Source organism: Grus americana, chromosome 19, assembly GCF_028858705.1.
Source record: "Grus americana isolate bGruAme1 chromosome 19, bGruAme1.mat, whole genome shotgun sequence".
In the NCBI taxonomy this organism is placed as follows: domain Eukaryota; kingdom Metazoa; phylum Chordata; class Aves; order Gruiformes; family Gruidae; genus Grus; species Grus americana.
The window spans coordinates 259,779-272,347 of NC_072870.1; the positions used below are offsets into that span (position 1 = coordinate 259,779).

At 49.4% G+C, this 12,569-nt stretch overlaps 1 protein-coding gene across 1 annotated transcript; it reads right to left on the minus strand.

The window, feature by feature from the left end:
* Positions 1-1,335: 1,335 nt before the first annotated feature.
* Positions 1,336-12,569, minus strand: MKS1 (MKS transition zone complex subunit 1). Its single transcript, XM_054847133.1, has 18 exons — positions 12,470-12,569; positions 12,281-12,393; positions 12,130-12,200; positions 11,654-11,809; positions 11,075-11,172; positions 10,738-10,866; positions 10,309-10,413; positions 9,760-9,868; positions 8,818-8,874; positions 7,977-8,019; positions 7,395-7,457; positions 6,551-6,621; positions 5,674-5,743; positions 4,530-4,637; positions 3,845-3,978; positions 3,021-3,103; positions 2,841-2,938; positions 1,336-1,935 (listed from the first exon to the last, which is right to left on the minus strand). Exons 1-18 carry the CDS (start codon positions 12,541-12,543, stop codon positions 1,829-1,831), a joined length of 1,689 nt encoding a protein of 562 aa, XP_054703108.1. The 5' UTR covers positions 12,544-12,569; the 3' UTR covers positions 1,336-1,828.

Consider the following 12,569-nt stretch of genomic DNA (forward strand, 5'->3'; position numbering starts at 1 on the left):
TGCAAGGCATTTGACACTGTCCCGCATGACATCCTTGTCTCTAAATTGGAGAGACATGGATTCGATGGATGGACCACTCAGCAGATAAGGAATTGGCTGGATGGTCGCACTCAGAGTTGCGGTCAATGGTTCAATGTCCAAGTGGAGAACGGTGACAGGTGGCGTCCCTCAGGGGTCGGTACTGGGACCGGCGCTGTTTAACATCTTTGTCGGCGACAGGGACAGTGGAATCGAGTGCACCCTCAGCAAGTTTGCCGACAACACCAAGCTGTGTGGCAGGTCGACACGCTGAAGGGAAGGGATGCCATCCAGAGGGACCTTGACAGGCTGGAGAGGTGGGCCCGTGCAAACTGCATGAAGTTCAACGAGGCCAAGTGCAAGGTCCTACACGTGGGTCAGTGCAATCCCAAGCACAACTACAGGCTGGGTGGAGAACGGACGGAGAGCAGCCCTGAGGAGAAGGACTTGGGGGTGTTGGGGGATGAGAAGCTCAACATGATCTGGCAATGCGCGCTTGCAGCCCAGAAAGCCACCCGTGTCCTGGGCTGCATCCCCAGCAGCATGACCAGCAGGTTGAGGGAGGGGATTCTGCCCCTCTACCCCGCTCTGGTGACACCCCCCTGCAGTGCTGCGTCCAGCTCCGGGGTCCCCAGGACAAGAAGGACATGGAGCTGTTGGAGTGAGTCCAGAGGAGGCCATGGAGATGGTCAGAGGGCTGGAGCACCTCTGCTATGGACACAGGCTGAGAGAGTTGGGGTGGTTCAGCCTGGAGAAGAGAAGGCTCCGGGGAGACCTTAGAGCCCCTTCCAGTCCCTGCAGGGGCTCCAGGAAAGCTGGAGAGGGGCTGGTGACAAGGGCAGGGAGTGACAGGACAAGGGGAATGGCCTGAAGCTGCAGGAGGGGAGATGGAGATGAGATGTGAGGCAGAAATTCTTCCCTGTGAGGGTGCTGAGGCCCTGGCACAGGTTGCCCGCAGAAGCTGTGGCTGCCCCTGGCTCCCTGGCAGTGTTCAAGGCCAGGTTGGATGGGGCTTTGGGCAACCTGGGCTAGTGGAGGGTGTCCCTGCCCATGGCAGGGGGTGGAACTGGATGGACTTTGAGGTCCCTTCCAACCCAAACCATTCTGTGATTCTATGAATCCTCCTGCTCAGCACTGCAGAGCCAGAAATGTTACTGGTACATACAAGGAAATACAGAATGTAAGCCTTTTCTCCAGTTCTCAATCTGTTAAGCGTCATTCCTTTGCTTTGATTTCATATATTACCTTTGCTTTGATTTCATATATTATGCATGGCAGAGCTCTCTCTCTAGGAATGAACCAATCTTAAGGCACAGGTGGACAGATTCATTTTACTATTTGACTGACCTACAACTACAAATGCAGATGAGTATCAGCACTTCTCAAGAAGTTATCTACTCATTTTATTAAATCTCAAACAGCATTCATACCTTGACCTTCAACATCACCCTCTTCTTTAAGAAGAAAACTAAATTTACCAAAGTATTTACTATTCAATTCCTGAAAAGATGTAAAAGGGTTAGCAGGTCCCATGTCAGTATTTTAGTCTGCTCAGCAGAAGTGTGAATAATTGGCTGTATTATTAGGGTCTGGTAACAAAATGCCCTGAAAAAATGGGGCTCCTTCCACAGGTATCTGTGGAAAGCAAAGATTCTGGGTCTGGATGTTACAGACTCCTTCCCCCATCCAGGGAAAATGACAAAGAAAGGGCTTCAAAGGCTTCCAGGCACCAGCACTGGCTCCTGCTGAACAAGGGGAGCTCACGTCAGAGAGAAGATGCTGAGTGCTCCCAGGCAGTGGAGGTGGTCGATCATGGTTCCTGCAGCTGGTGCACAGCAGAGGCAGAGGTGCCGATGAGGTCTCGAGGAAGGCTCTCGCGTGCTTCCTGCATCCGGCGCCGTGCCCTCTGAAAAGCCTCTACGACACAGCAGGTGACAGCAAGCCAGAACACATCAGACAGGGAAGGGGAGGGATGAGTCTGTCCAGTGAACATCATCTCTCCTGGAGCAGGAGTCTCACTTCCTATTACTAAGTTCCACCAACAAAGCACCTGGTCCTTGCTGCTCTCTTCACTTATTTCTAGCACTGTCTTTGCTCTGCGCATAATGGAATCTGAGACAGAGCCTGCGCATCAGTGCCACAAGCTATGCTCAGTGCCCGGCAAGACTGGGCACCCCAGCCCAGGCTTTGCCCTCAGAGTGTGGTTATCCCTCCTGTCTGCTGAGAGCTGATGCCTCCTGACATTTCCAGCTCAGATCAGAACATTTAACTTCTGCTATGGACTCAGAGAGCCCATGGAGAAGTCTTATGAGGAGCAGCTGAGGGAACTGGCGTTGTTTAGTCTGGAGAAGAGGAGGCTGAGGGGAGACCTTATCGCTCTCTACGACTACCTGAAAGGAGGTTGTAGTGAGGTGGGTGTTGGTCTCTTCTCCCAAGTAACAAGTGATAGGATGAGAGGAAATGGCCTCAAGTTGTGCCAGGGGAGGTTTAGATTGGATATTAGGAGAAATTTCTTCACCAAAAGAGTGGTCAGGCATTGGAACAGGCTGCCCAGAGGTGGTGGAGTCACCATCCCTGGCGGTGTTCAAAAAACATGTAGACGTGGCATTTCGGGACATGGTTTAGTAGGCATGCTGGTGTTGGGTTGACGGTTGGACTTGATGATCTTAGAGGTCTTTTCCAACCTTAATGATTCTATGATTCTGGGGGGGGGGAATTATCCCCACAGTAATGGAGTGTCCTGAAATATCCTGCCCACTCTGTAAAAATGGGGCAAAAGTGAGCCAAAGGCTTGCCAGGGAGAATGACACTGAAAACCCTACCCAAAACGTTGTAGACAGAGCTCTGCTGGCTGAAGCCTCCGAGCCGGTCCAGTACACTCTGCATACGCTGCCTCAGGGCACTGGTTTCCAGAAAGGCTCTGCACAGAAGTACAGTAGGAGGTCAGAGCTGCCAAAACACAGCACATGAGATGGAGCTCGCATTCGCTTTGCTGCACTTACCTAGACTGCTGCAGGCAGTAAAGCCGGAACGTGACACTCCCTGTTGTCTCTGTGCGAAAACCAAAGCGGCTCAGACGCTCTCCCTGCAACGATGGCACAAGTTAGAATAACCACAGCCTGCAAACTGCTGCAGCAGGCTGACCCGAGTGAAAATGAGCATACCCACCAGCAGCATGCACTCCTGTGGGCACAGACTCTCTCCCTTCCCCACTACACGCAGAAAGCAAGGTCAGAAAGACGGGCAGATGGTACCAGGCTGTGCTGAGGGCAGGACCTATACGCTAGCAAGCTGATAGTGCCGTGCTGGAGGAAGGTTTCAACAAGTATATTGGGGCTCGTTCCCACACAAAGGTGCTACTGGTTCATTACACCAGTAAGTACCTCTGCAGCTTTCTTAAGAATGTGAAATTTCTGACTGCCTCACACCCATCAGCTTCTTGCTTCGGGAAACTGTTCCAGGCACAGTACAGCCCAGACTCCTTACAAAAACGCAGGAAGAAGTCTATAGCTGGTAACAAATGCTGACCCGAAACACACTTCCCGGGCAGGGCCAGCACAGGCAGGGGAAAGTCCAGGCTTTGGTCCATATTAACCCACTTCTCTAAGCTGCACACACCTCAGAAGGGAGAGAGCTCTGCCTCAGCATTTGCCTGTTCCTCTGTCCATGCTCACGAGTCTCACAGAGGAGACATTTCTTGAGTCAGAGGGACAGGACCACCAGCCCATCCTTGTTCAAATCTGGTCCAGGCTGTCCACAGACACCTGAAGCCGAGAGCATAACGTACCATCTCCCAGCAAGAGCAATGCCCTGCAGCTAAGCCCACCTTGAAGGTTGATGGTATCCTAATGTAGGTTATGTCCTCCAGCTCAGGAGATCCACCAATGAAAAATCTCCTCAGCTCAGCGACTGTCCCCAGCTCCACAGGACGCCAGGTTGGGATGGTGAGCGTGTGGAGACCTGTCCCAGGACAACAGGACAGCTTAGTAGCTATGACCAACAATCCATTCAGTCACAGAGGACAGCACAGCAGATGGAGAGCTGCTGACCCAAACCACAGTAGGCTCAAATGGAAACACTGCACGGTATCCCTATAACATTTTCCCAGTGAGTCAGCCCCATACAGTCACACAGCCAGAGGTGAAAGTACCCCCTGCCCATGAGGAGCTTCTCTTTACTGCACGTGGGTGTCAGAATAGTTGTGACCCTCAGATTCCATGTGGGACAGAGAGGGCTACTGCTATGGTACAGATGGATACGCAGCATCACCCCAGAGCTTTGCCACACAAGATTTTGTGACAAAACCACCGAAGGAGCACGGACAGCAACACATGATGCTTCTCAACAAAAAGGCAGAACAGTGCAGGATGCATCAAATCCTTCTTTGCTGCCCTACAGAGAGCTAACTATCCCCTTCAGCAGGCAAAGCAGCCTCCCCACGACTAGCTGAATCCACTCCCAAGAGAACCGCTCTCCCAGACAATCAACATAATGCCCCAAAGATGTTTTACCTGGAGATACTGGCAGCACCAAAGAACCATATCCTTCAACACGATACCTCTGCCAGAAGTCCAGGGACAGGACCTCAAAGTAGAGAACAGGCCACTGAGGAAGACTGTCTGCAAGGAAGGGGAGCAGATCACAGCTTTGGGAGACTATGACAGACCAAAAAAAAAGCTAAATGCCCAACTCCACTAGTAGGAAGTCCTTTCTGTATTTCTTCTACAATGACAAACCTGGATGTATGGGTGATTATTTTTCCCTGTAAAAGCTGAACCCTCAGATTTGAGGATGAAAACATAATTATTGATATGATGTTAAAAATTTGGGAAACTCTTTGTTTGACAGCAAGTCCAAACTAGTTCTTCAGTTATCTTTGGCCAGACAAGACAATCTTTTGTGAACAATCTGATGCCAAACAGGGGAACCCTTTCATCTCTGACCTTTCCCACCATTATTGGGGGATTATTAACTTGGATTCTCCTACAGGTGTCCAAGTATTTCTTTTTTCCACAGTGAAACAAACTCATCGTGTTTATTCTAGGTTGAAAGTTCATTAGTCTTGGTTGAATACTCAAATACAATGCATGCACTGATTCAAGTGGCAAGGCATGCCGCAAAGCTGTCCCTAGCAATTGCAATCCAAAGAGCAACGGGGTTGGTGAGGAGGCAGCAGCAGCAGAGTGAAGCAGCAGGAATAGGCAGCAGAGAAGCCCAGCTTAAAACAGAGCTGGAAGTTTCAAAGTGACATAAACTATACAAAGATTATACAGGTCACTGAGTGTGTCTACAAACATAAGACTCAGCACAGAGTTTTAGTTATGTACAAAAAAGCTGCCTGTTTCTTCTGCTGCAGCGTCCCAGGGCTCTTTGCAGTACACTGGGCATGGCAACACAGAGCAGCGTGCCAGGCATTTTGAGACAGACAAACTAAGATCCAAGTAGTTTTGCAACTGGATAAAGCTGACTATAGCCTGGAAGCAGGGCAACATCAATGAATCCGTACAAACGCTAATGCATTGCTGGGCAGGGCAAATACAGTATGTGTTCCGAGGTTGTGGGGTGACAGGGTGAATATCTGCTGAACGAGCAACATTTCCCTTTGTTTAAATCTGTCCTTTCATCTTGGTGAGGAGCCAACAACATGCCACACACCTTCTGATTCATCTCCTTGGGTGAAAAACATCTCCAAAGTGAAGGGGTAGCAGAAGTATGCCACATTATCCTAGAAAAGGAACAGGATGGAGATCAGATTCCTGGACAAGACAATTCATCACTAGCATTGCAGGGGGCACAGAGAGCAGGGAGAAACGAACTAATGGTGGAGAAGAGGTAACGACACCCAAACAAGATCAATCACATCTCACTAACAAACAGCTGACTGCATGATGGACCTGCACACACTCCCAAGTGCCATGTCGCTGGAACAGTTAAAAATAATGAAAAAGGGGAAAGAGTAACACACTTCAAACGGCAATTCAGCCAGCTGCACAACTGTTACACCACCACAATCTTTACAGGAGACAAGCAAAATACCTCAAACGATGGTATTACTGAAATGTTGTATGATAATGATTTTTGTAATATGCAAATTAGCTCACATAAGAGACATCAAAAAGTTGATAAAATTCAAATTTTGTAAGAGAGGAGCTGAAGACAGCAATGGAACCAACTTCCCAGACAGAAGGGGTTCATTTTGAGAAATCAGTGTAGAGACTGTGTGCATTCCTACCCCAGGCAAGACAGAACAATGCTTCATTAACTCTGAGAACACAAAAATCAAAGCTCCAAAGGCAATCAGCCATCCAAAAGGAAGCAAAAAGTTTTATTTGGTCTAGTTTTATTCTGACACAGTGGCACCCTGAAAAATTGCAACTATAACCATAATGAGGAGAATCCCAAACATGCTCTGCCCTTGAAAGGAGCTCTCAAGTCACGATCTCTGCTGAATCTATCTGTAGCTTGTTGCACATGTTCCACTCCAGAGAATGCCTGTTCAAACTGTGCTCGGCAGGTTTAAAAGCATCCTTACCCAGCCTACTGTCTTGGTGGCACAGGTCTGTGTCACTCCTGATAGCTGCTGGAACGTGGGGCTTGACCACTCTGGGAGGAGAACATGAGCACAGTGGTGAGTGCTTTGGGTGAGAGGGAGGGCTCACAAACCAGAGCAGCTCAAAAGGAGAATGTCAGTCCCAGATGACCAGGGTAACAGATCACATCACCCACACTGAATTTCCCTAGGTGTGTCCCACCCCGTCTTGTTCCAGGCAACGGCTGCTCTCCACAACGCCCTGAACTATTGATGGAAAGCACCAACTCCATCTTAGGAGAAAAGCAGAACCTTATCTAAATGTACTGAGAAGCAAAAGTGGTACCTCTTTGGACAAACATCAGGATATAACCATAGAGGGGAGCCAGAGCCACAGCTTCAAGGGAATAAAACATGCAGCAGAATGCACACGTTAGTGCTGGGAACCTTATTTATCAGTCAAAATTCAGTATGTTAGTGTCAGCACAAAACATGATGGTGAGCACGGAAATCAGGCAAGGTTACTGCTGAGACGGAGGAGACAGGAAGGCTACCCAAAGTTCACTCTTTATACTGCTGGACACCATCACCACTGGTTGAGAAGCCACTGGACCTCTATGTCCCAGCCTGATTTGGAAAAGACAAGAGGGGAAGATGCCACTTTCTCCCAGACATGAGTTTAGTTCAAACAATTAAGTTCTGCAATTTTAGCTCTGAAAAGCTCTGATTAGATCCCAGCCCCTACATTAACTTTTACTGACTTTCAGGAGAGCTGATCTGATGGGCCGGCCAAAGCATGCTTCATTTCTTAAACTGCTGTGACATGGCTGGAAATGTGAATGCTTACGGTTAGGCAACTCCAGGAAGAAATGAACATAGAGGTTGTCATACTCATAGCCTTGAGCTGAAACTGAGAAGAAGAGAGAATGAACTTCAGCTGCTCACTTCCACACAAACTCCTCCACTACTCACTGTAGGCTTTTGGGAGAGCCAGCACCGATAACCTCAGAAACAACGAGTTACTGCTGGAAGCTGGGAAAAGCCAGGGTCTTCAAAGTAACATGAATATGAAAGATTCCTTCTCTAGACTAGCCCTGTCCCCATATCACTAACCAGATTAGGGAGGTCACACATTTAATTGCTTTCTTTGCTACAGTCTCTATTAACTTCCCAATCTGCTCTCCTTTTTTCAGATCTGTATGCCTTCCTAGGACAGCTGCAGTATTTGTAACCTCCAATCTGTAAATGCCACTCAAGGAGTTTGTCTGCAAAAACAGGGGAGGAGAAGGAGGAAGTAAAGGATTCTAGGGAGAGAATCACCTACTCTGGACCAGCCTGTGATCCAAGAATCCTTGGACCTTTCATCGTCTCAGCCATCCCAGCAGACCCAGATTTGCCCCTGTAGTTCCTGTTTGTAATAAGGACTCACCTATTTCTCCATTCACAAAAAGCCGCAGTGTACCAGGAAGAGTCTGCAAGAACAAACAGAAAAACAAGATAACGGGCTCAATGACCACTGGTGGAACCTCATACAATCCCCTCCCAACAGGGTCTCACATGGCTATTTCACAGATGTTTATACACAAATGCTTCACTCTGCTGGCCAGATAGGAATCATGACTTCTCATACCATCCTTTCCAGAAGGCTCCCTAGAGAGACTACATTCCTAGACTGCAGAGGAGTTCACTGCTCTGTAAATCAGGTCTTTCACAGACTTCAAGATGGATATAAAATGTAGTAAGAAGTCACTTGCAGACATCATAGTCCTGCTTCTCCTGTAGTATTCCTGCACTTGCCCAAGGTGGCAGGGGAGAAACATAGGACAAGCTGAGACACTCCATCAAAGTACAAGAAAGTACAACTGTCATACTTCGGCAAACAAGATTTGAACAAAAAAGATTGCCATCTGTTCAGTGAGTTCAGTGAGAAGGGAAAACTGTGCTGGAGTTTGGAGGTGGGAGGGGCTGTTTACTTGAACAAAGTGGCAAACAGATGTGTTTAACATTCAAGCAGTTAACAGCAATCACTATCCTAAAAGATATAAACCCTCCTTTCTTCTTAAAGTATTATAGTCAAAGGCCTTCAGACAATACATACAGTTTCACAGAGACTGCAGCGCTCAGTGCACTCTGCCACTGCTCTGACTGCAGCAGGATGGATCTCTGCAGGCCCCGTATCAATTGCAACCTGTCCCCTTTGACCCAATTTTCTGTTGGAAGCCACAAGGTAAAAGCTGCCAAGGTCCCTGCTGAGCCCCACTGGTACTCACCATTTCAAATTCTGAGCCTACAAGACCACTGAGGTATTCCTTGTGCCGACCGTACAGCTGAAAACAGAACAAGCAGATTAGAAAAAGGGTCTTTTTGATTATAAATGTTTTTACTTATTGCAAAAATTGTAACGGATATTAACATAAAATCAATTTAAATTGTTGAGAGGCTTAGCACACAGGGTTTTTTTTAATTGTTATAGCAGATACAGAAAATGTAAGAATCTAATAGAACAAAGATGCATAACTCCTAACGAGAAGACCTTGTCAAAGGCCAATCTAAGGGAAAAAGAAGCTCTGAAGAATCAGCAGATCTTAAATTACATGTTAAAAACACAGGCATAAACTATTCCAATGAAATCAACAGATGGGAGACCAGTGTGGTGAAATCAGGATTTCCTTATTCACCACAAAAACAATAAGGAAACATACAAATGATAAACTAAAACATTAAGTACCTTTATAAACTGCCATAGCCAAAAAGGCAATTCAGAAACATTAAGACATAAAATGAGATCCAAATATCCTGGGACATTATGGGTAACAAGAAATCATTCGGTAAGTATACAGGCAGCAAGAGGAAGACCAAGGAAAGGGTTTGCCCACTGCTCAAAGGGAAGGAAAACCATTGGCAGATGACACTAGAAAGGCACAAATTTAGGTGGCTTCTTTCATCAGTTCTCACCACACAGATCACTGCAGTCAGAGGCCAACACAACCAACACTGGACAAGGCCTCCTCCTAGAGTAAGGAATGAAGTGGTCAGGGAGTATTTGCTGGAGTTCTCAAATTGCTGGGCATGATGGGCCTCAGCGCCAGTGACATTCATTTTGTCAACTCTAGGTGTCTACAGCATTAACAATTACATCTACGCGAGGGTTTGAGCTGCCTCTGTCAAATCAGGAGAGCTAGTCAATATAATCAGTGGAGGCTGGTCCTTACGTCTCTGAACACACGCTGCTCGCGTTCCTCTTCCTCTGGCTGCACTTGGACAGATGCGTTCTCAATGGTGTATTTCCACACCTCTCGCTTCTCTCCATCCAGCTCGATCCTGCAGAACACCAAAACACATGGGCAAGACCCCCCCGTTACGCAGAGAATAGGCACAGGCAGCAACAGCATCAACTGTGCCATCCTGACACAGCAGCCCCCTCCTCCACCAGGCCTGTGCAGTAGCACAAGGGCACTAACGGCCCTCTCCTCGCTCCCAAGTGCCTGCTGGTATCAATGACTCAAAAAGGGGGAGACTTGCTTGTGTCCAGCACACGCATGACCTGTATCCCAAGGGTGTGGCAGCAAAGCCCCACACATCACACACACAGTTGCACCAAGCACAAGTACACGATAATCTTGTCTTAAGAATCTCTGGAATAAAACTAAAAAATATCCCTCAATTTAAGTGCTGACCCAGTGCCTGAAGGGCAATCAGGAGACAGCCATTTCAACCCTCTGTATCAGTCCCACGAGAGGTACCAGCCCTGTCCCACTCACCGGTAGGCTCCTTTGGTGCCAGTAAAGTCAGGCTTCACCGTGATCACCCCATTGCCATCCACCTTTATTGTGCAAAGAACATGTTCGTACTCCCTGTGACCGAGCCTAATGGAAGGCATCAAGAAACACAGTCTAAACAGAGAACACGGACACTTTCTTGCTCTGGAAGAGCAGAGCTGGTAAAGGCACATGGGGGTACAGAAGGGAACAAACACATCCATACTTTCCTACATTAGTTCAAGAAGCCTTTTGGAGGGATACACTCAGTTACCTCCCAACTGAGGAAAGAGGCAGAAAGAAATAGCAGCCCGAGTTACTGAGCTCTTGGAATTCTCTCCCCTTAACTAATGAAAGAAACAGGAAATTTGAGGTAGAAGGGAAGATGGGTTTCCTTCTGGGAAATTAAGATTGCTTCAGAATTTTACTTACTTCCCGTAAGGTCCCAAGTCCCCCATGATGTACATGGTCTGGACAGGAGTGTTAATCACATGATTGTTCTTTATAAATTCTTCTGAGGGTTCCCAGGTGATGATTTTTGACTTCAGAGAACTTGCTTCTCTGTCAACAACAGAGCAGCACAAGTCACAGCTCACCTCAGCAGTCCGGCACAGGCAGCATCGAACCCCCAGTGATGAGGACTCAAACTGCCAGATTACAAGTGACACAGCTCAGGCCACCAACTTCCACAGACCAGGCTGCTCCGCAGCTGGGGCACCGGGACCACGAAATCTGCATTAGCAAGCTCCGAGTCCCACTTTGCACTCACATTGGCCTACGGTCTTGTCTTCTCCTCCTCACGTTGGCCATCCTCTCTGCCAGATATGATGGCACCTCATGATCTGAGTCAGTTACCTTCTGGCAGTGCTGAAAAAGAGAAACAGACAGGAACTAACTTAATTTTACAAGGACATTATAACAAGACATCTTTCCCAAACACAAGAAAGGGACAGGACATCTTTTCCAAACACAACTCCACTCTTAGAGGAGAGATCAAGTATGTACACACACACATGCAAGGACAAAACTGCTAAAAGACTGTAGATTTCATTCGCTGTTCTTGCGGCAAAGTACAGAAAAACACCGCCCAGCAAGTTACCGACAGAGAAATGCTGCAAAGCCAAGTCCCTCCAAGCTGCCCCGATGACCATCATTGTGAAACGGGGACATCTCGTCCCAGGTCTGGGGCACCAGCTGAAGCTGCTTTGCAGAAGCAGTATGTTCTCCTGCATACAGGATATCTGGCTTGCTTCTGCATGTCCAAGAACTGCCAAACATTCCCTCACCAGTAGGCTGGTGGTTTTGACAGACACTGCTGTATAGATTATGTGTAACTAAGAGCTGGTACCTCCTCTAGGTTGGTGAATCGGTCATGATCAATGTAGGTGAAGATGCGATAGTTCTTCCGACCTCCGGCCTTCTCCAGTTTCAGGATCTCCTTGTGGTACTGCCGGTCCAGGGGAGTCTGGCAGGCTGACTCATTTTGGTACAGATCCACCTCAAACTGAGAGCACCACACGCGTAAAGCACAAAAGCTGCCTTTCACTGTCAGAGCCACACACTTTTCAGCTGAGATTTCCAAAGCCACCACAGAGAGAGACAAGATCCTTTGGGAATCCCAGCAAACGCCCCGAGCTCCGGGGCGGCTCCGACACTGCTCAGGCATGCGGCACCCACCGGCACCTGGAGGGGCTGGGGCACAGCGGCTCACCCGAGGCGGGAGACCCTACAGGAAAGCGCCGTCGGGCGGCACAACGAGGAGACACACACACACCCCCCCCAGCCTCCTCCCGGCCCGCCCCCCGCGCCCCGCCGCACATCCACCTGGCTGAAGAGCTTCTCCTGCCATCCCACCTCGGCCTCCTCCTCCTCCTCGTCCGGGGGCCGCCGGGCACCTGCGGGAGACGGCCCGGTCACCTCCGGCGGCGCTGCCCCCGCCCGCTCCCCCCACCCCCGCCCCGGGCGCCCCACGTACCGGTAGCGGCGCGGTCTGCCAGGCCCAGGAGCTCGGGGCCGCGCGGGCCGGCGAGCAGCGGCGGGGCCTGCGGCAGGAGGGGCCCGGCCGACGTGACCCGCTGGATGCGGACCCTGCAGGGAAGGAGGGAGGGAGGGAGCGTCACGGAGGGCCGGGCTGGACTGGACCGAGCCGAGGGCGGCCGCTCACCGGAGGCGCAGGTTGTGCACTGGGTCGCGGGAGCGGTAGACGGCACCGCCCGCGCTCTGCAGCGGGTCCGCCATGGCCCGCGGCGCCGCCTCACCATGGA